This window comes from Octopus bimaculoides, chromosome 6 (genome assembly GCF_046866305.1).
Source record: "Octopus bimaculoides isolate indiv1 chromosome 6, ASM4686630v1, whole genome shotgun sequence".
In the NCBI taxonomy this organism is placed as follows: Eukaryota; Metazoa; Mollusca; class Cephalopoda; order Octopoda; family Octopodidae; genus Octopus; species Octopus bimaculoides.
The window spans coordinates 84052054-84079553 of NC_142933.1; the positions used below are offsets into that span (position 1 = coordinate 84052054).

Here is a 27500-nt window from a genome sequence, read left to right on the forward strand (position 1 = left end):
AATTATTAGAAAAGTCTACAATTCTCGCCTCTTGTCTGCATTTATGCATTTCATTAGCAATTGTCCTTAATTCCCTCTGGTCTTCCATCGAATATTTCAATAATTCAAGAACTTTCTATTGATTTTACTATTTATCCAATTCCACTGTCAAGTGAAATAATAGTTGACAGCTGAAACAGAATCATATCTGCTTAGATTCATTTCGTAGCTACATATCAAATGCAGTTACCGTATAAATCATTCAAAGGAATTATTATACAGTAAAATTACAGTGATAAGTGTAGTGAACTTATTTTCCCATCACGAATTCGATGTCAAACTAATACTGATTCTGCTTAGATGGGCGTCTAATTTGGAACATCATTTGTATTTTATATTCTCTAAAAATATTTAATAATGATTCTTATCTTGAGTGTGAAATCACTTTTATAAATGGAGAGGGAAAGGCAATTTATCAAAAATTGACGAAAATTGAAGTCTATTCCTAGTGTATTTGAACTCAACATTGAGGCAAGAAGACTTAATTAGCTCATACATAAATCACGTAGAACATTTCGTAGTGTTAAGAAATGAGATAAATGTGCTTTTTGATACAATAAGAATCAACTATGTAATTTTGGTATATATTTCCTTCAGCTAAGAAACCTGGAACATGTAAAAGTATCTTTCTTATGCTTTATTAGGAAAAAGTTCAAAATTATATGCGTTGGCAAATGAAGTTCCCTAACGTTCGTTTTCCCTTAAGATCTCTTCTGATATAAATCAATTGTAGATATTAATTTCTGCTGGAAATCAGACTAGCACTTACTCGTTCTTTCTATTTCTGCAACACTTGTTCTTTCTGGATTTTTCTACAACTAAAAAAATGAAATAATACTTCGTAAAATTGGGCGTAATTGGCAGCTTACATAGGTGTTCAGGGACCTTGTTACTTTAAAAGATGAACAATATAATTGTTTCAAATTTGGAATTTCATATACATAAGCTCTACATACAGCGTTTGCATATATTTCCTGCTTTTTTTACCATAAATGTCATAATATTAAGTACTACTTTTACTAGGAAAATTTTTTTCATCAATTTTTCTTTTGTTTTTAGCAAATAGTTACATAACAAGTTTTCTATTGAATTATGTTTCGCAATATATTTAATAAAATATTTATGAATATAATATAAGCATTTCGGAAATAATAAATATAAAATATGGGCTGCTACATGGACACACGATCTGCTCAAATTAGCATCCAAATATCTTTCAAATCATATCTTAATGCTTTGAAAATACAAGAAAATTATACATCAGATAATGTAGTACTACACACCCACAAAATGAAGCGTCGGTAACAACTGAGAGACATATGAAGAAGTGACTCCAAAGTCAGGCCTGCCCAGTAATTTAGGAAAAACCAAAAAATACAGCGGCAAAAATCATAAAATCACCTGAAGACTCAGACACAGCACTGTTATACTACTGTTAAAAATGCCGTTAGTAAACGAAAGAAATACACTTGTTGAGTCGTAGATAACTTTACACTTGTGTGAACGTAGTATCCAAAAGGAAAGGCGAGGAATTTGTAGTATATTTAAACTCTTTCCAATCAGGCCACTGGTCTCAAAAGGTTGATAATTTCCCTTTATCGGGAAGCAAGTACATTATCTTTCATTGATACTTCCTTTCGATTACATTTTGCCTTCGCAGATCAAGAACTGATTCCCTGATTTTCGATCTTCCCTTGCACTGAATTGACTTTTTCTTCCATACATTAGATTCTTGGGAATAGATTTACCACCAGCTAAATATTCAGTAATTATGAAGTAATCCTACAGCTTGCTACAGTAAGCTTTGTGTTGCTAACTGTAAATAACTGTGGCAATATTAGCTACTCCAGCCAGAGATGTTCATTTCCTCGGTATAGCGTAATGACGTTCACACTATGTACAAAAATGTATATTTACTCTGAATATTTCTTGAGATGGCTTTTAGTGATTTTGGTTAGTCACATTTTGTTTATATTCTTTTACATATTTTGCACCATTTCAATCTCTCTCTCTCTCTCTCTCTCTCTCTCTCTCTCTCTCTCTCTCTCTCTCTCTCTCAGTACATATATATATATATATATATATATATATATATATATATATATATATATATATATATCGTATGTGTATTTCGTGTGCAAGATTCTTGATGTGGATACGTGTGTTGAAAGAAATACAATTAAACCTTGGGAGAGGCATTATGCCGGTAATAAACACACGCACTGGTTCAGTCCTTTATTAATTTATATAGTTTTTTGTTAAATTATTTCATTGCACTCTTGCAATCTCTTCAGTAACTTGTCTCTCCACTTCCATTTATTTTGAATATATGATCTGGCAAGCCTATTCATGACCTGGTGGGACAAAAAGCTGAAAACAACTCTCGAAGAACACTCAATAACACTCAAACTATACGGGAGATATGTGGATGACATTAACATCGTAGTCAAAACACCATCAAACATTCAGACTGAAGAGAACGAGAAGATCGTGATGGAAAACATCCAGAATATAGCTAATACAATACACCAGAGCATCAAAGTAACAATAGATTACCCAACAAGACACCTAAACATGAGACTCCCAGTACTTGACACAGAACTTTGGCTAGAAACAATTAATGACAAAGTTCAAATCCTCCACTCACATTATATGAAACCTATATCTTCAAAGTATGTTATCCATAAGAATTCGGCTCTATCACACAGTGTGAAAATCAATATATTAGTAGCCGATTTGGTTAGAATAATGAAAAACATATCCCCCCTGTGCGGTCCATGGGAGGGGCAAAAACATATTCAAGACTTCATGCATCGCATGCAATTTTCGGGATACAGCCAGAAAGATAGAATCCGGGTATACAGAGGAGCTAACAAGAAATTTGAGGAGATTGTTGTCAAAGATACAAATGGAACACAACCTAGATACCGTAACAAACAGTGGAATAGACTACAAAGGATTAGTAACAAAACAAACAAAAAGACCACGTGGTACAATACCGACAAGTTCCAGGGAGTAATGTTTGTGGACGCCACGCCACACGGAGAACTGGCCCGCAGATTTCGAAAAATCCTCAAAAGTACCAAGTTGAGGATAAATGTTATAGAAAAACCAGGGAGATCAATTAGATCAATAATATGTAAAACATATCCCTTCAGAAGAACAAGGTGTGTTGAGGAGAGTTGCATTGTGTGCAAAAATAGTCCTGGTGCCAACTGCAAAGCCAGAAATGTAGTCTACAAAATAAACTGTATGGATGGTGAGTGTAAAAACAGAAACACCACATACATAGGTGAGACGGCAAGAAGTTTGGCTGAGCGTGTAAACGAACATTGGAGGGACTATAATAATCAAAAACAAACCTCGGTGCTCTACCAGCATGCCAAAGAACAACATGGTGGTGTACTGGACAGAATTAACATAGAAATCCTGTCTAGACACCCCGGTGACGCATCTTTGCGACAAATACAGGAGTCGGTCCTCATAACTGAAACGCAACCAATTTTAAACACCAAATACACGTAGATGAGGGCCTTACAATTGCCCGTGGTTGCATGTGTTGTTCACACATATGATGCGGAATATGAACGTAAATAAATTAATTAAAAAGTCTCTATCTGATCTGATATAAACGAAATTGTTACAAACACCCATATGGACGCACATACTTACATATAAGCACGAACACATAAGTGCGTGCACACATATGAGCGTGCACACATACGAGCTTGCACACACTCACATGCTCATACCAAACAGTTTCGAAACAACGCCAAAACAACGCCAGATCATATATTCAAAATAAATGGAAGTGGAGAGACAAGTTACTGAAGAGATTGCAAGAGTGCAATGAAATAATTTAACAAAAAACTATATAAATTAATAAAGGACTGAACCAGTGCGTGTGTTTATTACCGGCATAATGCCTCTCCCAAGGTTTAATTGTATATATATATATATATATATATATATATATATATATATATATATATATATATATATATATATATATATATATATATATATATATATATATATATATATATATATATATATATATATATATATATATATATATATATATATATATATATATATATATATATATATGCGCAGGAGTGGCTGTTTGTAAGTAGCTTGCTTACCAGTCACATGGTTCTGGGTTCAGTCCCACTGCATGGCACCTTGGGCAACTGTCTTTTACCATGCCCATAAGTAGGTAGGTAGGTAGGTAAGTAGGTAGGTAGGTAGGTAAGTAGGTACGTAGGTAAAAGGTAAATAAAATACAATTATATTCCAATATCATCAAGGTCAATTTTGCTTTTCATTGTTCGGGGTAGCTAAAGTAGCAGTTAACCATGTGTACACATAGCGATAATATATATCTATATATATATATATATATATATATATATATCGAGGGAGAGAAAGTGAGTGTGTGTGAGACAGAGGAAGAGTTATGTATGAGAGAGAGAGGGAGAGTTTATGTGCTTATATGTGTGTGTGTGTGTGAAAGAGAGAGAGAAAGAGAGGGAAATATGCAGAAAATCATAGTCCGTACTAATCTCTATTTAAGGATATATCTGTTGGCAACTGTTTTTTTTTCATTTCTCCTTTAATTTTTTTCTTTTTTCGTGTTTTTGGTATGGAGTGATAATATCCGACTTAACGTACATTATTTATAAGTGTTGTAGAAAAAAAATCCTTTAAATATTCTGTGAAACGATTTCTTAACCCAATTTTATTCATCTTCCTTGGGATCCCTTGCCTTAATGTACTCCATTAATGAGTGTAATATATTCCTTCTCATTTCTCTCCACATGTAAATTTAGAACCTTGTGTTGCTATACAAAATCAATTACGCCCACAAGAAATCAATAATCTATAAATAGATAGAAAATATTTGTGTAAATAGTAGTGGTTCAGATTACAATGATGTATAATGATGTATATATATACAATGAAACTCTACAGGATCCGGGTACAAATTCTGCTGTAGTGGAATTTATCATTTATGTATCTATTACTCATTTTTAATACATTTCTCTTCTGTGATCTTGCTCCAAAGCTAATGTTACACAAGCCCATTCTTCTTACTACTATACAGTATAATTTGTAAATATTGTAGACGTTGTGGTGTATAACTTTCAAAATATTCTAAGCATTGCGGGCTATATTTTTCACAAAGCAAACAGCATTAAAAGGAATGTCGCGAGGAAATCATAGCTGTTGTTGTGTTACTTGAAGAAACCTCATTTCAACAAGAAAAAAAAAATCATATTAACCGTGTAAAGAGTTTTCATTATTTCACTGGAATTTAATTTTATCGAACTCGGAAAAGGAAACATTGCTAAATTCTGTGAGATATATTATATGGATATGAGTTAGAGGTGTGCATGTGTCTGTGTGTGTGTAGGTATGCATGTGTGTATATGTATGGATTTGTGTGTGTGTATTGTCAGGCTAATAGAAAATTACATGCACACAAGTTTACTGAACATTACAAGCACACAAATCCATTTATATATATATATATATATATATACATATATATATATATATATATATATATATATATATATATATATATATATATATATGGCTATGTGATAACAACCGTTCTTCTCAACCACATGGTTCCGGGTTTAGTTCCACTGCGTGGTACGTTTTGCAAGTGTTTTCTACTATAAGCCTCGTGCCGACTAAAGACCTGTGACTAGATTTGGTAGAGGGAAACTGAAAGAAGCCCATCATATATATATATATATATATATATATATATATATATATATATATATATATACCTATTTATGTATGTGTGCCTTTGTTACTGTTTTCCCCCACCATCGCATGGCAACCAATGTGTGTGTGTTTATGTCCCCGAAACTTAACGGTTCACAAAGGAGACCGATTGAATAAGTACTATGCTTACAAAGAATAAGTCATGGGGTTGATTTGGTCGACTAAAGGCAGTGCTCAAGCATGGCTGCAGTGATATTGATGAAAAGTGTAAAAGAATAAATACTAAAAGAGCATATCAATAATAATAACCATATCAATAATTATTACGATGTAGCATAACATTACCTTTAATTGCTTTTTATATATACAGCTTTACATAGGCCTACACGTGTTTCAACTACATTGATTAGTAACTGCTGAAATTTTCAACCTTTCTATAAGGTTATGGCAATATATTTAGAATTATCCAACGGAATATATCTCTAAATTCTCAATTCATGAGAATTATTTTTGGATTTATATATTAACCATTGAATAACCTATTTTGAATACCTACCTGTGAGTAAACTGGTAAGCGTTCGGAGAAATCCCTTACTAATTACGTGTGTGTGTGTGTGTGTGTGTAAAGAAGGAAAACAATAATTGTCACTTAAGTATGTCTAGGGAATTAGAACACTTATATTGCTTGAAATAAGTGCTAAAATTTTCTAATGCTGTAGTTAAAGCATATAACTGTGTACATATGTGCTGACAGGGACCATAATCGCCTGAAGGCAGCGGTCGAAAATTCCTTATACTGATCGGTCAGTTTCGGCTAATTCCCTAGTTTCATCAGTAGTGACCACTCGACCCGGCCTTATGCCGGACTTGCTTCTGTGTCAGTACATATGTATTCCCCATAAAAAAGACCATGGGTGTTTTAGCGAATCGCTAATGTGTATACATTAACTTAATATAGAAAACAGTGTGCAATGTTTAACCAAAAAGGAAAACTACATATGACTAGTGTGTTAGAACACCTACATTGCTAGAAATAAGAGCTAAAAATCTCCAAAGCTGTAGTTAATGCATATAATTGTATAGATATGTACTGACAGTGACTGTAATAGTCCGAAAACACCGGTCGAGAATTCTCATACTGCTCGGTCAGTTTCGGTTAATTCCGTAGCCTCATCAGTAGGGACCGCTCGATTCGGTTTTTTCCGGACTTAATTCTTTGTCAGTACATATTTACATCAAACCTCTGTGTGTGTATGTGTGTGTGTGTGTGCGTGTGTGTGTGTGTGTGTGTGTGTGTGTGTGTGTGTGTGTGTGTGTGTGTGTGTGTGTGCTAAAAAGTGCACCAGTATATACTTCCTGTTCTGATATTCTGTGTCCAAATCTGTGTGAGGTCAATTTTTTTCATCTTTTCCGTTACAAAAAAATAGAATATCAATTCCCAGGGACAATTAATCGGCTAATGCGTGTCTTTGAATTTTCTGTATCTACAAGATTGTGGTTGAAAATTTTTCTTACACCTGTTGGCACTCCGTCGCTTATGACGTCGAGGATTCCAGTTGATCCGAACAAGGGAACAGCCTGCTCGTGAAATTAACGTGCAAGTAGCTGAGCACTCCACAGACACGTGTACCCTTAACGTAGTTCTCGGGGATATTCAGCGTGACACAGTGTGACAAGGCTGGCCCTTCGATTTACAGGTACAACAGAAACAGGAAGAAAGAGTGAAAGAAAGTTGTGGTGAAAGTGTACAGCAGGGTTCGCCACCATCCCCTGCCGGAGCCTCGAGGAGCTTTAGGTGGTTTCGCTCAATAAACACTCACAACGCCCGGTCTGGGAATCGAAACCACGATCCTATGACCACGAGTCCGCTGCCCTAACCACTGGGCCATTGCGCTTCCACTTCTTACACCTACTTACATTTTAAAGGCATCTTGATGATCCAACGGCCACAATAAATATATGCTGGGAAGACACCTCATATACTAGCACTTATATCCTATCCGAAGCATATTAACAGACAAAAGGGATTATATTAAAAATGTTAATTTTATTGCACACCATTTTGAGCATAGTGTTTAAAAGCATATTGTAACCTATGTAATCAAAGAATTTACATGTGACTATCTTTATCTTTTGCATATATAAATACTGATGTCTAAGAGAATCATTTGATTTTGTACAACGACTCCAGGTCCCAAATGAAGGATATGCATTATGTTTATTAATAGAGAACATTAATGGAAATTATTTCCTATGAGATTACGAAAAATTGGGTCGAAACTCGTTTCACACGGAGTTGAGCATCTTTGCTCAACACCACTGAGAAACGATATACAGTAAGTAGGATATAATTAGTCTTATAACAAAACAACAACAAAGCCAGTTGCCAATGATTGCAGTCATCGCTATAATTTATTTTGTACAGATACAGCCGTAAATGTTTACATCATTCTCAAGGCTTTTATCTTTAATCCAGATAGTATAACATAATTCGTAATATCTGCCTGTAGTTCAGTTAGTAAGTAATGAATCAGGTAGGATATAATTAGACTTAAGAGGTTTCTATAGTTACAGACAAAGATGAGTGTCTAAGGAAAAAAATTATCAATCGATGATTTCAACATCGAAATCTCTGTCTAAATATATTTCGTGCGTAGTGTACATTTATGTCTACGTATGTATGATCATAAGTGGTTGTAGGTGAGGGTATAGTTTTATAAACTTATATATATGTGCATAACACCAGCGGGCCGCATTATATCCTCCATATATTATCAAATATACACATAGATGCAACATCCTTATATTTGTCCAATCTCTATATATATACATTGTATCGATGGGGTATTTGATGTTTCTTGAAATAATTTGTCCACGAACCATTTGATTGTTATGGAGTCTTATCTGCTTTGATTTCTTTGAGAACATTGTTAAAATAAGAAGGGACAAGTTGTTTTTTATGTAGGTATTAGAACATCTAACTTTTGTTGAAATTTATTTAGGTTCACAGTTTTACAGCTCAGTGTTAAACTTTTTAAGGTATAGCATTATCCATCTGTTTAATATTCGATATCCCTTGAAACGGTAAAGGTTAATGTGACATTATAAATTTCTTATCTAGCAGGGAAGGTAACACGGATTCATTAGAATTCACAGCTATGAAAATTAACGTGTTACTTTGCATGCCAACGGCAATGGATCGCATTATATTATTAAACGTTAAAGAAGTTCTGAAAAATAAAATAATGTATAACAGTAGATTAGTGAGGGTACTTTAAATTTTAGCAATCAACAAAAGTATCCGTTTTAATACACAGGATTCTTTCTTCTAAAATATACAAAACGTATTTTTACACATTTTGAGAGCTTACAAACTACCTCTGGCGCTTTTTCTCATGACAGGAATTTCCGTAGATTTTCATTAAATGAGAAATTTAAAAGAGGGAAGCTTAAACAAAAATTAATCTGTATTGCTTTCAGGAAATGTTAATGTCACTGATTTAGCAGTAATAAACTAAGCATTTCTGGTGTAACCACATAACAACTGACATTGTAGTAAGGCAAGTTAAATATTCGTTCATTCACTTATAAGGGTTATGAGAGACATGTAATAATAGAAACAAAGTTATTTTGACTATCGCCATCCCTTAAGTTTAGTAAAATGTGCATTTGGAATAATCCCAAATCAACAGCAAGGAAACGAAAATATTTCAAGCTTCGTAAGTTACAATGTACGGCCGAATGTATTAAAAAAAATATTCTTCCTACTTCGGCTTAGAAATTCTATATCAGGAATCCCTTAGCCAAAATCGATACTTTGGTATTTCAAAATGATGGTTTGAGTTCTGATCTCATAAAGCTGACTTTCATAAATGCGTTTCAAAAAAAGGGCCTTACATTAAAATATTTTTTCGTAAACTCTTCATAAAGTGTATAGAAGTGTGAAGCCGCACTTTATGTTTAACACACAAGTGTCTTTCAGAGATTTCTGACTGAGAGAAAATATTATAGCTAGTGCCGGTCCACGTTTGGATACACAATAAATATGTTATACAAAATTGTAGTTTAATCTAAAGCTATTTCAAGAGCGTATATCAATTTAATTTTAACTTGTCTAGCTTTCGCATAAATCAGTGATCAAAACTTTTCTGTATAGCCCAGAGCGTCCGGATTATTCGGCACTGAAGATATCAAATTTAGTCGATACACCACATCTGACGAACCAACGGCGTTCTGAACGAAACCATGTGTTTTAAAGAAGCAAGATTATTGAGATGTTCCTGTGAAACAAGGTATTACAGTGACTGTTGTCCTAATAATAACATTTCAATCCTATACAGTCCAGGATTTCATTACATGTGTTTTTTTTTCATGCATTCAATAATCCTTTCCCTAATTATATTTTTCCGTCATTTTTATTTCTACTTAGGGACCACGACGAAGAATATTCTGTGTTTGAAGCAGCTAAAAAATTAAATGAGGTATCTGGATTCAAGGGTCTTGGACGATTCTTCAAACAAGTCGCACAATCAGCTCGAAAAGGAAGCAGTGGCAGTGTTGATGACTTCCTGGGTTGCGTTAATATCCCAGCCAAAGTAAGTGAAATTCATACAAACTAAATGTAATTAGCATTTCAGACGATATGCCATTCTATCTATCTATCAATCTATCGATATATTAATCAATTAAAATCCAGAAGTGAGGGACTAAAAATATTTATTGCTTAGTTTCTTTCTTTTATCTTTTGCTTGCTTCAGCCATTAGACTGCAGCCATGCTAAGGCATAGTCTTCAAAGAGTTTTAGTCGAATATATCAACCGCAGTACTTATTTTATATGTGTCTTTTACTGAACCGCTTGGTTACGAGGACGTACACATACCAGCACCGGTTGTCAAGCGGTGGTGATGGAGTAAACACACACACAGAGACACATATAACATACATTCATACACACACACACACATACACACACTCACACATATTTATATATATATATAATTATTATTAGAATTATAATTAAGTATATCTAAGAGATACCACCAGGCTTAAAACAGCAGCCAAAATTTGACTCTAAAACGACATGTGGTTTTAGAGTCAAGTTTTGGCTGCTATTTCAAGTATGGTGGTATCTCTTAGATACCCTTAATTATAATTTTAATAATAATTATTACCTTTTGAGGTTTTTATTCCCATGCTGGCCACCCTTGATAAGATCGGTATTTTAAATAACGATCTTATCCTTATTTATATAAATTATATTATATATATATCACCTTACTCTAATTAAATTCTCTAAATAACCTGAAATACTCGTCCTGCCTGGGTTTTTTGTCCTTTTTCCTCTAATATATATATATATATATATATATATATATATATATACCTCTAATACATATACATGATGAGCATCGCTCTTAGTTTCCGTATGCCAAATCCACTCCCAATATTTTGGTCGGCCTTGGGCTATAGCAGAAGACACTTGCCCATGGTGCCACGCAGTGGTACTGAACCCGGATTCATGTGGCTGCGAAGCATGTTGCTTACTACACAGCCACAAGTTATTTCAAAATCTTCATTGTTACATCATCGACGTTGATTTGTATACCGATTTTATAAATCTCACAAATGTCTTTCCTACTTATATGTATACGTGTATACGCTGCCATATAAGAATATAAGAAACTTTCTTTATACATGTTCCCTATATATACATACATAAATACATTCATACATACATACATACATACATACATACAAACATACATACATACGTACGTACTTATGTACATACATACATAAATCATGCATATTTTAGGCATCCATCTTCGTCTGTGTTCCATCACAAATTAATGTTTAATGAATATTTTTATGAAGTAAAGTCTATTGACTTCATTGTGTAAATGCATTTCTGAAATAGTTCGTAACTGAATTAAAGTTACATACAGCTAGATTATATAAATAGATGCATAAACATTTGCCATTTCTTCAATAAGTAAATGATATATGAAGAAATTAATCATTGTCATATACTTAAATGAAATATATACATGTATGTATATCTGCATATGCATGAGTGTGTATGTACGTGTATTTGAATATGTACGTGTGTGTGTGTGTATGTGTATTTGTTTGTGAGTGTGTTTTGTTGTGTAAAACTAAAATATTCGAAAATAAATATCCTCTTCATTTGTATACTTATTTAGAGTTATAATGCAATATAATGAAGTTTGAAAGGAAATGAGAGTCCATAGATCCATAATTCAACAGCAATGTTAATAGTTGTGGTTCATTAGTATTATTATTATTCTCATCATCTTTCTCATTATTATTATTATTATTATTATTATTATTATTATTATTATTATTATTATTATTATTATTTTGACACAAAACCAATCATTTTGAGGAATAGATATAGTGGAATACATGAAACCCATGTTCAACTGGTACTTGTATTATCAACCCCCGACAGAATGAAAGGCAAAGTCGGCTTCGGCAAAATTTGAACTGAGAACGACGCTAAGCATTTCATCCTGATGTGCTAACGATTCTGCCAACTCACCGACTTATACTGGTTTCAAGTTTTGGCACAAGACCATCAATTTTAGAGGCGGAGTACGTAGATTACACAAACTCCAGTGCTTAACTGGTATTTATTTCATCGTGCCCAAAAGGATGAAAATACGAAGTTCACCACGGTAAGATTTGAACTCAGAACGTAAGAAATGGACGAAATGCCGCTAAGCATTTTCTCCGGCGTGCAAATGATTTTGCCAGTTCACCGCCTTAATAAGAAAGGCCGGCTCTTTCGAGGGATGGGTTTAGTTGATTACATTGATCCCATTGTTAAAAAAAAAACTGCTTGTTTATTGAACCCGAGAGAATGAAATGCTAATTCATTCACGGCGGAATTTGAACTCTGAGCATAAAGACAGACGGAATGCAGCTAAGCGTTTTGTCCGGCGTGCGAAAGGTTGTGCCAGCTTACTGCCTTCTTGTGGTTAAAAATAAAATCGTTTATGTCGCTAGAATATGCAGAAAACTCTACAAAATGAAAGGAGACAATCGTCTTAAGCAATCTTTATTCTATGAACGCAATACAAAAAAATGTTTATCTCAGAAAGTCATTAACGTTCTGCTATAAATAAATATAATGAGTGCCGTAGTGTAAAAGCTGTCTGCAATCCGGTTGGTTACAGTTCTGCTTGATTACAGCACACTCTACTGATTTGTCTAATACCTTTCAGAAAGACATAAATATAATGATGCATTCCAATTTCTCTGCTGTATAATTGATGACTGTTGCGTATACCATTTTGAACATCAGCAAGATCTTAAACATCGATCAGTTCGATTTCGCCAAACTGGGAGGTCCCGACTGCAAACAACATTCGTGACAACGAGACATCGCCGACTAAACCTCGTTTAAAAGGAAGTCTGTATATATAAATATTTGATTGTAAAATAGTCGTACTAAAAATTATATATAATTTAGGATTGTTAAGAGCAAGTATTTTCTAAATCATTTCTCGTATGACAAAATATAGGTGAACAAGATATAAACAATATTTATATCTTGTTTATATCTTGTTTATATCTAGTTCACCTAACATTTAATCGACGAGATGAATCTCTCCGACAAAATAGAACACTGATCGTTTACTTATTTTTTCCCGTCGAAGTAATGAAACACTTGTGTGTAACCCAGGAACGCATGTTAGCGTCCAATCGCTGCTTAGGATTCAATATTCTATGCGTTCTATGTACTTAGAAATAGATGGATTTGATCTTAACATCTTTAAAAGAATGGGTAATTGATTTTGCCGTGGGTACGGTGCGAGAACAGTGAGAGGGTGCATAAATCTACCGTTGAACTGGCTTGCAAGCATCGCGTCGACACAAAATGGGACGAGTGGAAATTGTGCGGAAGCACTTCGAATAGACGATTAGATTATATAATGCTGAAGTACTTCTAAACACCTGAAGCATTCTATGTCCTAATTTGTTACGAAATGGACAACGTTGCATATCATATATCATTCTGACTTAAAACATTACTGTTTACTGAAGAACCGCGGAATTTGCAAGAAATGAAATATATCTTTTGATATATAATTTCAGAAAGCACCGACGCACACATATATATATGTGTTTGTGTGTGTATATTTATATATAAATATGTATATATATGTATATATACTTATATACATATATACATATGTGTGTGTATACATATATATATGTATATATATATATATATATATATATATATATATATATATATATATATATATATATATATATATATATATGTGTGTGTGTGTGTGTGTGTGTGTGTGTATATATATGTATATATATGTATGTATATGTATATATATATGTGAATGCATATAGCTGTATACATATGTGTGTGTATGTCTGTGTGTATTCGAAGGGTATCCGAAAGTAACGGCGTCGTGTGTTGCTATCATACTGCCACGAGATGCATCTTTGTTTTGCAGTGCTTCTCCCCTGTTCGTCAATTTTTGCCGTAGCTGAAACGAAGGGACAGCGTGCTTCCGTTAAATTCTGTTTTCTGTTGGTGGTGGGGGGGGACGGCGGTCGAAATAGTTGTCATGCTTCAAACAGCTTACTAGGAGTCTGCCATGAGGAAAACATACATTTACGAATGGTTTCCTCGCTTTAGGATTGGTCACATTCCGCTTGAACATCAGCCTCGTTCTCGACGGACATCGATCTCGCGAACGAATGAAAACATCACGAAAATTCATGAACCGATTTTGCAAGACCGTCACCGAACAATTGGCGATAGGACTGTTATGTCCAGGCGAAATATATGTATAGGTAGATATGTAATTACATATATACACATACGTACATATGGCTGGATGGATGCTGATGATATTTATGTACCTTAACACATATATGCGTTGTTGTTTATGTACATTTATATACATATTCACATACACACACATACATGTTTATATAATATATATATGCATCTTCATATACATGAATCGGTGCGTGTACATATATTTATGTGTATTATTCGTTTATCTATCTATCTCTCAATCTGTTTATCTATCTATGTATCTATCTATCTGTGTGTGTGTGTATTCGTGTGCATTGTTTAAATTTTGTATATCTTGAGTATTTGTGTACCTGCTTTTGAATATATATGTGTGTGTGTGTGCCTGTCTGTCTGTATATATAACATATATATATATATATATATATATATATATATATATATATATATATATATATATATATATATATATATATATATATATATATATATATATATACATATACATATATACACGTGTATGTACACAGATAGATGGACAGATAAATTGGTCGATAGGTAGATACATAGACGTGTGTATGCATGCACATGTGTATACACACGTTTTAGCTCAAGTATATATGTGCATTTGTGTGTGTAAGTATATGGATATTCATGTAAAATATATGTATATATATGTGTGTGTATATATATGCATATATATACATATATATATATATACGTATCTATATATAATGTGCTCACTGTATGTGACTGAATATTTATAAGTCTAAGCACCAATAATTTTCTGTTTAAAACTGAACTGACAGTTGTGTATTGAGTTTGATAACAAAATAGAATTCTTTAATAGATTTTGTAGATTGAGTAAGCGAGTGAAATGCAAAACTGGAGGAAAAGAGAAAATATGAGCTGAAATTAGAATGAGATATGGAGAGTGAAAGAGTGAAGGAATAAAATCATTGAAGTAAATAAATATAATATTGAAAATGTGAACAGATACTTTTAGAAATTACGTTTAAAAAATGATGGCCAACTTCTGTCGTATGTGCGTGCGCGCGAGTGTGTGTGTGTGTGTTGTCTGATTTTATTAGTTCATGTGACTACACTATTTCGCTTGCGTCTTGGTATTCTACAAATACTGCATATATTATTGCCATTAGCATATAAGAAGAGAATGATGCTTTAACCTGAAAATATATAATTATTTTTTTGACGCAGCAAATTTTGCTTTCTCTTTATACAGCCTTTCCGTGTGTCAGCCATTAGACGGTAGTCCCGCTGGGTTACTGTTTGGAAGGGTTTAGTCGAACAAATCGACTCCAGTACTTATTTTTGAAAGCTGGTATTTATTCTATCAGTCACTTTTACGGCACCCTCAAGTTATATGCACTTAAACAAATCAATGCCTACTCTCTGATAGTGATGGGGCAAAAGGCCTTTTGTATTCCATGGAATTCATTATATTTCCCTTAAAAGATATATTAAGAAGATATCTAATTATAAATATATGTGGATTTTCGAAGTTATTGTACAGCTGATAAGGATAGTCAGATGAATATACTAGGAAAAAACAATTGCTGCTTGTCGTTTTGTTAGTTTAATCGTACAATCGAAATTACTAATGCATAAGCAGTTAGACACCTAGTCACTAGTTTTGTTTCCTATTGTTGTGTAACCCAGGCTTATCTTGATCGTGCTGACCAATCAACATATGCACGTCACGATTGTCCTAATTTTTTTGTACCCAGACATAATGACGACAGGACCTTATCAAGTGTGCCTATATTTTGTAAATAGGTAGGATGTAATTTCAATCTTATTTAGTTTCTATTTCCAGTAAGACAAACCAGCTCGCAAAAACTTCCACGTTCATTCGTCTGTCTAGCTGCTATCGTTTAGTACAAGATTATCAACGACCGTACAAATCTACACTCAAAGTCCTTCCAGCTGTGACCATCCAATTATATTGTATGTGTAGGGCAACAACATAGAATGCATACTCCCCATCCAGAGACTATCTGGCTTTATATTTACAAAATACAGTAAAAGCTATGTACTACAGCAATCCCCCATCTGCCTCTAGCCTGTTATTAGTATGTATACATTTACTGCTTACGCCGTACAGGTTGCACTTTTACCATTTCCATTATGACTAGAGATTATGGCTACCATGATGAAACGTAGAGGAAAGAATCATGAGAATTTAAGCTTGGTTCCATAAAATACTAAGCCGAAAATGCTGATGATGATTTGAGTATTAAAGTGATTAATGGTAGGATGAGAAACATAAGGATTATTTATTACTTACGATACTGTCTAAATTTATATTCAACATGAAGTAGATCATATTTTACATATGCTAGAAATATACAACAGCTATCATATCAAATTAAGTAGAAAGCATCCACGTGCCTGATTCATCTCAAAGAAAAAGCAGTTGAATCTCAGTCAAATCACATCTACGATTTAAGAATAGGAAGACAATATCGTTTAGTGTGGTACTAAAAAGAAATAAAAACAAGGAAGGTATGATAGCAGTGATTAAAAAAGCGTTTTGAGGGGTAAGTTTTGTCTGATCATGTCTAACAGCAAGTTAAACAACAGTACTCTCCAAAGAAGAAGACTTCTTGCAGTCGCTTGGCAGGCACCAATTACAATTAGATTTTATATACACAGACATAACAGAAGTAAATATACACCCTTATAATTATTAAATTATTTGCAATTTTTACAATTTTACAATATTGAGAAAAACAAGTGCTTTCAATCGATAATCAACATCAGGTTTATGTAGTGACAGTCGTGTTCCACAAATGACAGCAGTAATGAAATTGTGAGATTTATCCGATGGGCTCATATATATATATATATATATATATATATATATATATATATATATATATATATATATATATATATATATATATATATATATATGTAGGGGGGATTATATATATAATATGAGGGTTTAGTTCACAGATGATCTAAACGACGAGGTACGCTGTTAAAGAGGACAACAAACGTTAAGGCAAGACAAACATCTCAAGTCATTATTATTATTGGAGAAATTCAAAGTCTAACAACTCTTTCTGGGATATCCCAGAGTATTGGATACTTCGCCATCGGAGACAAATAGGGAAAATGAGAGGGGTATAGACTAATGAAATGACGACATAGAGGTCAGTGAGAAGGGTATAGATGAAATGACCATACACACACACACACACACACACACACATATATATATATATATATATATATGAATGACAACGCTAAATATGCAGTCCGGAAAATTCTCTAACCATCTAACCATGTATCATACAGCTTTTTTTTTTCTTTTTAGTTTGAATATTCTTTCAAACATAACGCAGATTCTGGCTACCAAATCCACTCACAAGGCTTTCGTCGGCCCGAGACTATAGTAGAAGACATTTGTCCAATGGGACTGAACCCGGAACCATGTGGCTGGTAAGCAAGCTACAAGCCACACAGCCGATTCTGCGCATATATATATATATATATATATACACGCACACACATACGCACTCACACACTAACTTCAAAATTGTAGCTAAACATAAAAATAAACATTTAAAACGTTAAAAGCTAAAGTGTTCCGCTTTTATCATCTTGTGTGTACCCGACATGTTTCACAATGTCCTCATTAACATCTAACATAGATGAATTGCACTCTTAAGCAGTCGTAAATCTCTGATCGAACAATAAGCCAATTAAGAGCAGAACCATGTTGAAAATACTTCGGAGTTTGATATTACAATAGAAATTTCGGTAGAAAATTAAATTATCCGTAATTGCTTTAAAATAGAATTCCTTTCGTTATATCAGAAAGAATATTGAAACTCACATAAATGGCCTTTTTAAGACATGTATAGAGAAATGTAGGTGCTGTTGCGAAATGTTTTCATTGAAATATGCCATTAAGATATTGATCACTCATAATTTCAGGGCATTATTCACTCTTTCCCATAGCAGAAAAATTTTGTCGCTGACAAGGTACAACAAAGCCAACATTTTTCTAGGACTCTGCCGAGATGATACTTCGTGTCTCTCTGTTATATATATTTTAAATATTGCACGCCTAAATGAGATGTTATCTTAGATGAAAAGTGCTGAATCTGGCATGTGGATAATTTTTATTTTACAATCTGATAATAGCTGTTGGTTCTTAGAAGCGTAAGACAAGATTCCACGCCAGTTCATTACGTCTTCTTAATTCTCGATTTTATATCATATCGTGGTTGACTTGATGTTTCGTTCTTATAGAGTTGACAAGACTATGTTCCATTCAAATAATCACACCTTCACATCCAGATACACAATATTCGTTTGCGTGTGCGTACGCTACAAAGTATATTATTTGTTTCCATAATTAAATGTTCTGAAATAAGTGCAGAAAAACCCAATGTAGGTTGAGGATGGATAAAACATAAATGAGCAAACAATAGTTATTGCAGCGAACGAATAATGTAGGAATATTTCAAAATAAATAGTGAAATGTGCTTTTACATAAAACAACATATTCTAATAGGAGCTTACAACACAGACTTGCAGCTATACTAACAGACATACACGCATATATGTTTGGGACCTAGTTAAATTTCTTTCCGATTTTTGCTAGAATATTTTTCAAACGTGCAGTTGAGATGTAGTTTAAATTTATAGTTTAACAACACCCAACTCGATTTCGGTGAGAAATAATGTATTTTCCTCGGATTTCTTTTTCTTGTGCTATCAAATAATTGTATCTAATATACCGAAATAGGAGGGGGTGTGGCTAGGAATATCCCCCTCACCTCGAAGTTATTTTTTTCCTCGTTTTTTTTTTCCGTGTGCTATCAACTAAACTCGTGTCCTAGTATACACACACACACACACACACACACACACACACACACACACACACACATATATATATATATAAACATATACATAATATTAGTATGTATATATATATATATGCATATATATATATATCCATATCATCATCCTTGTATATTGGTTTGAAATTTTGTCACAAGACCAGCAATTTCACGGCAGGGGTGTGTCGATTACTTCGACGTCATTATTTAACTGATATTTAGTTTATTGACCTCGAAAATATAAACAGCAATGTCACCCTCGGTAGAATTTGAAGGCAAGGATGAACGAAATACACGCACACACGCACACATATTTGTGTGCAACTAATTGTCATATATATATATATATATATATATATATATATATATATATATATATGAATATAAACCTTGTGTGTATGAGTATATATATATATATATATATATATATATATATATATATGATTATATATATACGAGTGTGTGTATGTATTTGTATATGTGTGTGCATGTAGTGTGTAATATGTATTAAATTCTATAAGCGTTGATATTTGTCTAGAAACATTGTTGTCATAGAAATACCGGAATTTGTTAAGGAGTAACATTTGGATGAAAATCCTTGTTTGGATACAAACCAGTTTTCATCTCAAATCCGCTTTACTTTCTCTTAGATTTTCTTAGTCTTTCTTTAATCTTTCTCTCCCTCTCTCTTTTCTCTCTCTCTCTCTCTCTCTCTCTCTCTCTCTCACACACACACACACACACACACACACACACACACGCACACACACAAACGCACAAACACACAAACCCACACGTACATTTTCTCTCTCGTCTTCGATTTGGTACTAGTACACAACTAAGTCACGTTTATGTGCTCATGCACAAACACATACGTTCACATATAGATGCAGTGTGTGTGCGTGTTGTTTGTCAGCGCGCGCGTGTCCACAATTAGACGCCATTTCATTGTAGAATTAGAAGATGGTTTGAAATACCATGTATGATAGAAAATATACTTCTTTTATTGCTATTCACATTTCCTTGTTTTTAGGATTTATATATACTATAATTTCATGACAGTTAAGTCCCATTCAATATGCATGAAGTTTAAATAGTTTAAATTTACGAAATATTGATTTCAAATTTTGGCACAAGACCTGCAATTTCAGGTGAAGACGTAATGTGCTTACATCAACACCAGTTTTCAGTTGTTGCATATTTTACCGTTCGAGAAGAATGAAATGCCAAGTTGACCACGGCGGAATTTGAACTCAAAACGTAAATAAGGACGAAATGCTGCCAAGCAATTTGCCCGGCCTGCTAACGAATCTACCAGCTCGCTGCTTTAAAAGTACAAAATATTGTAGTCATGAAATAGTTAGTACTTATTCTATCGGTGTCTTTTGCCGAGCCGCTAAGTTACGGGGACGTAAACACACCAGCATCGGTTGTCAAGTGATGTGGTGGGACAAACACAGACCACACAAAAATACACACACACACACACATATGTATATATATATATATATATATATATATATATATATATATATATATATATATATATACACGACGGGCTTCTTTCAGTTTCCATCTACCAAATCCACTCACAAGGCTTTGGTCGGCCCGGGGCTATAGTGGAAAACAGTTGCCCACGGTGCCACGCAGTGGGACTGAACCCTGAACCATGTGGTTGATAAGCAAACTACTTACCACACAGCCACTCCTGCACCTATATATTGCTCACATCTTGTTTCAGTCACCAGACCCCGGCTGTGCTAGTCATCGCCTTCAAGAATTTTAGTGGAACAAATGGACCCCTATACTTAATATTTTCATAATCCTGATACTTAATTATATCGGTCTGTTTTGCTTAACCGTTAACCCACTAGGGCGTAAACGCACCGACACCGATTGTCAGGCCGTCGTGGTGACAAACACAATCACAATAACATACACACACGCATACACATATACATGACAGGCTTCTTCAGCTTCCCTCTACCAAATATACTCACAAGGCTTCAGTTGGCCCGAGGTGTGCCTCTGTGCGTGTGTGTGTGTGTGTGTGTGTGCGTACAATTTAGGTTAGTTAAAATATGTTTCTGACATTTTTCAACTTCTAAAAGCAAAGTCACTCCAGTTACCGTGGTGAAAATATTCTTTCTTATTGTTAAATATGTAAAAATACCATATCTACCCAGTACTTCCTCCTATCTGATTCCCAGACGCGGCGTTTCTAACTCTTTAAACGTTATCAATGGGAAATACCGAAGACAGGTAACTCTGGGCAGATTTTTAGTCGCAGCTTTAACTAAAGCGCAGTCAACAGCATCGATTAATTTGCGCTTTTGGATCGCCTGGTCGAGATAAATTCAGCAGTACCAGCACCAAACAGTATTTAGGCATTGGCGAACTTTAGGTTAGTTAATATATGTTTGTGACATATTTCATTTTCTAAAGGTAAATTCACTGCAGGGGAGAAATGCAAGTTTTTTTTTTTGTGTTCAGTTATATTAAAAACAATTTTACATTGCATTATTTACATTATTTACATTTGACGGATATTTATCCTCATCTTGTTTGTTTGTTAACACAACGTTTCGGCTGATATACCCTCCAGCCTTCGTCAGGTGTCTTGGGGAAATTTCGAACCTAGCGTTGGTGTAGTGGTTAAGAGCGCGGGCTACTAACCCCAAGGTTCCGAGTTCGATTCACGGCAGCGACCTGATTAATAATAGGAATAATAATAATAACAATATAATAATAGTAACATCGTTAGGAATGAGAACCCAGGTTCGAAATTTCCCCAAGACACCTGACGAAGGCTGGAGGGTATATCAGCCGAAACGTTGTGTTAACAACAAACAAGATGAGGATAAATATCCGTCAAATGTAAATAATGTAAATAATGTAAATAATTCCTCATCTCTTAAATATAGAACTGAATTTTACATTGATCTGAAAGGTTACTTCATACTTTTGTTGGGTAACAAGTATAATATTGAATAGCAAAGCCAAGAGTAACTTGACTGCATCACAGTCAGTCGATGGCTTAGCTGGCCGAAATCTCAAAGCGGCTGTCAATGCTATTCTTGTCAAAGAATAATTAATATATACGTACATACGTACACTCACACACGTACACACTCACACACGCGCACACACAAACAAACTCACAAACATATAAGGTGTAATGCTGACAGTGACATGAACTTTCGGCTTACTAACTGTCATCAGGCTATCTGATGAGACTGAGCATTTAGCAAATAAGTTTTCTCCTAAAACGTATTTCTAAAGCCTTCAGTTTAATATTATTCTGCTTTTATAAATAACTTCGCATAAAACACAATTTATAAATCTATAGACGCAGGCGTTGCTGTGTGGTGAGAAGTTTGCTCTGCAAGTACATATTCCACGAATTAGTTTCACGATGTGGAATATTAGGCAAGTTTCTTTTTCTATAGCCCCAGCCTGAGCAAATCCTTGTGAGCAAATGTGGTCGACAGAAACTAAAAGAAGCCCATCGTATCTTTTACTATGGCCCCGGGCTGACCAAATCCTTATGAGCGAATCTGATCGACGAAAACTGAAAGAAGTCCATCGTGTATGTGTGTGTGTGTGTGTGTGTGATAGAAATAGAGAGGGGGGGGGAATAAAGAGAGAGAGAGAGAGAGAGAGAGAGAGAGTGAGAGAGAGAGAGAGAGAGAGAGAGAGAGAGAGAGTGAGAGAGAGAGAGAGAGAGAGAGAGAGCATGTGTGTACGTATGTGTGCATGTATATCTGTATACTTGTGTGTCTTAGAGCTCATGTTTCATAAAACTGAATTCAGATCAGTACTCCAAAATAACAGAAACACAAAATTCAAGAGAAAAAGAACATTGGTGTATGCAGAAGTGACTTTCGATAAAATCACATGCTAGCCACCAATCTTCCTTCTGACACGTGTATAAAAAGAAAGTCAGAAAGTCAACTAGCCGTACCTGTTCACACACCATTAAATGGTTATCGTAGAACTGTCGCTCTGCGCCAAACATTGATGGATGAAAGAGACGCAAGCTTTAATTAGCCAATTTCTAATCCTTTTCTAAATCCAAGAACTCTACTCACCTCCAAATATCTTGCCCTGATTTTTTTTTATTATACATGTAAGCAAAAGAACAAGTTTTTCTTATTGAACAAGAAAACACCACCCTCACCGGATTAACCTTGAAACCTCGTCAAATTTTCCCTTCCTTCCATTGGATGAATTTACACCAACCATTTCCATTCTTAGCAAGTGTGTCGCCAAGGAAAGCAACTCTTAATTTTACTCTTTTTTGTTTCACTTTTTCATTTGCCTTAATTTCCTACTTACTTTTCCTTTTGGGGGGTGGGGGGAAGATCAGTGTCCTTTTTCAGAGTCTTCTTTTCTTTTTCCTCAAAAACCAGGCATGTTGTATATTTGAGCATGGAGGATAGCTTGGAAAAACACAGCACACAATACAAGCTTGTCCGACCATTGTGTTTTCACACCATGAATCTAATAGTAGCTCAAAATTAAATCCTGTATACAGCAAGGTATATGTATCATTCAATGGACAGAGGGGTTTTTTTTTTTGCTGATTCCACCAATAACGGAAGAGTGCATCATATATATATATATATATATATATATATATATATATATATATGTATATATGATCGTGTTCCGAAGGAGAGAATGAGAGTGTGTAAGAGTGAGACACTGGCAGATATGCAGAAATTGCCTCTTTCCTTCTGTATATTTTAATTCTTAGTTCTATGTCTCCCTCCATTAATATATCTTATGCCTGGATAGGTGACTTATTTACGTAGCCTGTGTCGATAAACGGAAAGGAAGAGATAATTTTATATATTTTGCACACATATATTCGGTAAACTATTTTTAAATTGAAATTTCAGGAATAATTTCCCTTCCGTTTGCTCGCTTTGCCAAGAAATTCATGTCACTGTTTTTTTTTTTTTGTTTTTTTTTTTTAATTTTTGTTTCTTCCGGATATCTGAGTTTGAAATTCGCAGTAGATTGCTTTCTTCCGCGACGATAAAGTGCGATATATGCGTACATGTATGTATGTATGTATGTATGTATGTATGTATGTATGTATGTATGTATGCATGCATGCAGATATGTATACATGTATACATAAGCCATAATATATATTGATTTATGTTTGTGGTGTCAAAGGAAGAAAATATACTCAATTCATAACATAGTGTTTATACTATTATAACCTGAAGCCTTGCCAGTCATATTTCTGTATTTCACGTTACCGATTTTTTAAATGACTGAAATAGATAAGTCCCATGAAAATATAGAAGCAATATATTTCTCTATATTTGGAAACATCTTCAAGTATCAAGAATTTATTGGTTGAGAGAAGACCATTAGCAAATGCGTCACACATTCGTGCAATCTTCGAAAGTAACTGATACACTCAATTATTCCTATGTAAGTAAGCAAGATATTGTTTTTTATATATCATATACGTAAAATACACAGGAGCCAGAAAAGGGATTATTGTTAATGAAATATTTGTGTTAATGAAAATCTTCCTGAATACGTCAAATGCATTATGTTGCAAATATTCATACAATTGGTGCTACTACGAAGGATGCGGTGAGTATATTCTGTTTGATGGTCACTGTATATGAGCATCTATCTTCAATACATATATATATATTTGGCATTATTCTGGTTTTAAGTACTAAGAAACACTACCCTTGTACTAAATCTAACGATGAATGGCAATATGTCTATATTTTAAATTTTAAGCAACTATATTAGTATCAGCATATGTAACGGTTCTTGAAAATTCCATTGAAAAATGCTTCGTGCAAATTTGGCGATTTCCTTTCTCCGTCTTCCCCTCTTTGGACGTTTCCTATATTTCTGACGAAGATCTCCGATCGAAACGTTAAAATCCTCTTTCCTTTCTTTCCTTTCCTGAGCGTCCAATAACACTGTACTTTTTCCACGTCCTCGCGTTGTTTTTTCGCGTTTTTTTTTCATGTTTTTTCTTGTTTGTTCTTGTTTAAATTGACTATATATATATATATATATATATATATATATATATACATTCAGATACGCAGAAAGAGGCAACGCCTTCCCACATTCTCCATATATGACTGGATTTTAAGGAATAAAAGTTTTAAAAACGATTAAACCATATAGAATATATATTTGTATTGTATAGATAGTTGTGATCTTTATCTTTCGGGAAATTATAGCATCAAAATGTAATTTTTGGACCGAATTTGGAATTGACACATCTGTTGAGATTTACAGCTGCCTAAAATATCTTACTTCCTATATATTGCCATATAACAAAACGATAACACCTTTTGTTATCCACCAAGACAAAAACCTCATTAATATCCGTTTTCTTCCTTTTCATGTCATTTACTCATTTGATGCTGAAGACAGGAAAATATCACACTTTCGTGCATCTAAATAGAGAAAAATATTACATCTGCTGACTAAAACAATTGAATAGGTGATTGTAATACGACTATTCAAGTTGTTTTTCAGCTATCAATCAAACCATTCAAATCACAATTATTAATAATATTTCGATGTCTTTATAAATTTTTCATTTCTATATTGCCGGACTACTCACCTAAAGAAATTGTTTTAGTAATCACACATAACTACAACCATTGAGCACTTAACACCGAATTGGTGGACACAGGATAAATAAATATTTATTTCTAAAAGATTTGTGTTATTTTTCGCTACCTTCGGTTGCTTGCGGAGCAATCTGTATTTTTCAGCCATCATTTCAAGTACAAATGACAGGGCATCCTTCATTTTGCAGTAGTGTAACACAGTTGCGGAGGGCCCGATTTTTTTTTTTTTTTTTTTTTGATGAGTATGAATACATTACGAATATTTATTGATATATAAAGGTAGCCGGTAATCATACAGTCACTCTAACATTAGATCTTATTTCTCTTGCATAATGAAGTTCAAAGCAATGGAATGCTTATGTTTCTGTAGTCCGTAGTCGAATACAGACGTAGAGAGAAGTATTAGAATGAGTAAATTCAGATACAGCAATGATATAGCGTTTAGAATGATGAATCTGGAATATCATTGTTCTTCTTTATAAAGGTAATATGCAGAGGTATACGATGTACACCAACATATGCAAATGTGTTTACGTGTGTTCTTGGGCATGCTTATGTACATATATTTGTATAGTTTACCACAATGTTTAGCTAGGGAGCATCACCTTTTGTCTTTCTTCCGACATACGTAATGGTATTGTGAAAGCCAAACGTTTTGTGGCGCCGATTTTGTGAACGCTCAACTCTTTTGTTTGTGTAGTTCGTATCAGGTGAATGAGTTTTACCTATTCTAAATAAACAATGGATGTTTTCCGTCCATGCCATCCAAACTGAGCAAAAGGTAACTGTAATTTTCACTGAACTGTTTCCTTAAACCTATATGAATCGTTTTCCTTACCAGCACGCATTTTGCTCAAAAAATATGACCTGGTGTTCCGTCTGTTAATGTACACGACAGTTTGGTGCATGTAACTCAATTTCCTACATTTTTCGGCCGGGTTATGATTAAGAATTACTTGAATATAGTACAAATTGAACGCTCCTCGATGTCGTCCGAAACTAGAAACATACTTGAATACACTAGGTATATATGTGTGCCATAAATATCGCCATCCACTTTAGAGAAAATTTGTAGTTTGGAATTAGTAGTTCTTTGACTGCTATTTCTAAATTTTCAGTATGTTGGAGAAGCAACTCAATTGCTAATCCCTGTATATTTATAATGATAAATAGTCTTACCGATAAAGGTTTTTTTCATACTGAACTACTTGGCAGAATTGTTAATTATTAATTCTATTATTAATTGACGATTCTCTGCCCTTATTCTTGTATATATATATATATATATATATATATATATATATATATATATATATATATATATATATATATATATATATATATATATATATATATATATATATATGCACACACAGTCACACATAAAAGTATGGGCA

At 33.9% G+C, this 27500-nt stretch overlaps 1 protein-coding gene across 3 annotated transcripts in view; it reads left to right on the plus strand.

Moving 5' to 3' along the window:
• Positions 1-27500, plus strand: part of LOC106870527 (BAI1-associated protein 3) — a 1021331-nt gene that overhangs the window by 776029 nt on the left and 217802 nt on the right. For all 3 annotated transcript variants that reach the window (XM_052968680.2, XM_089354166.1, XM_052968681.2), the window contains one exon: positions 10211-10376. In XM_052968680.2, the coding sequence (XP_052824640.1) occupies positions 10211-10376 (166 nt within the window). The remainder of the gene's footprint in view (positions 1-10210; positions 10377-27500) is intronic.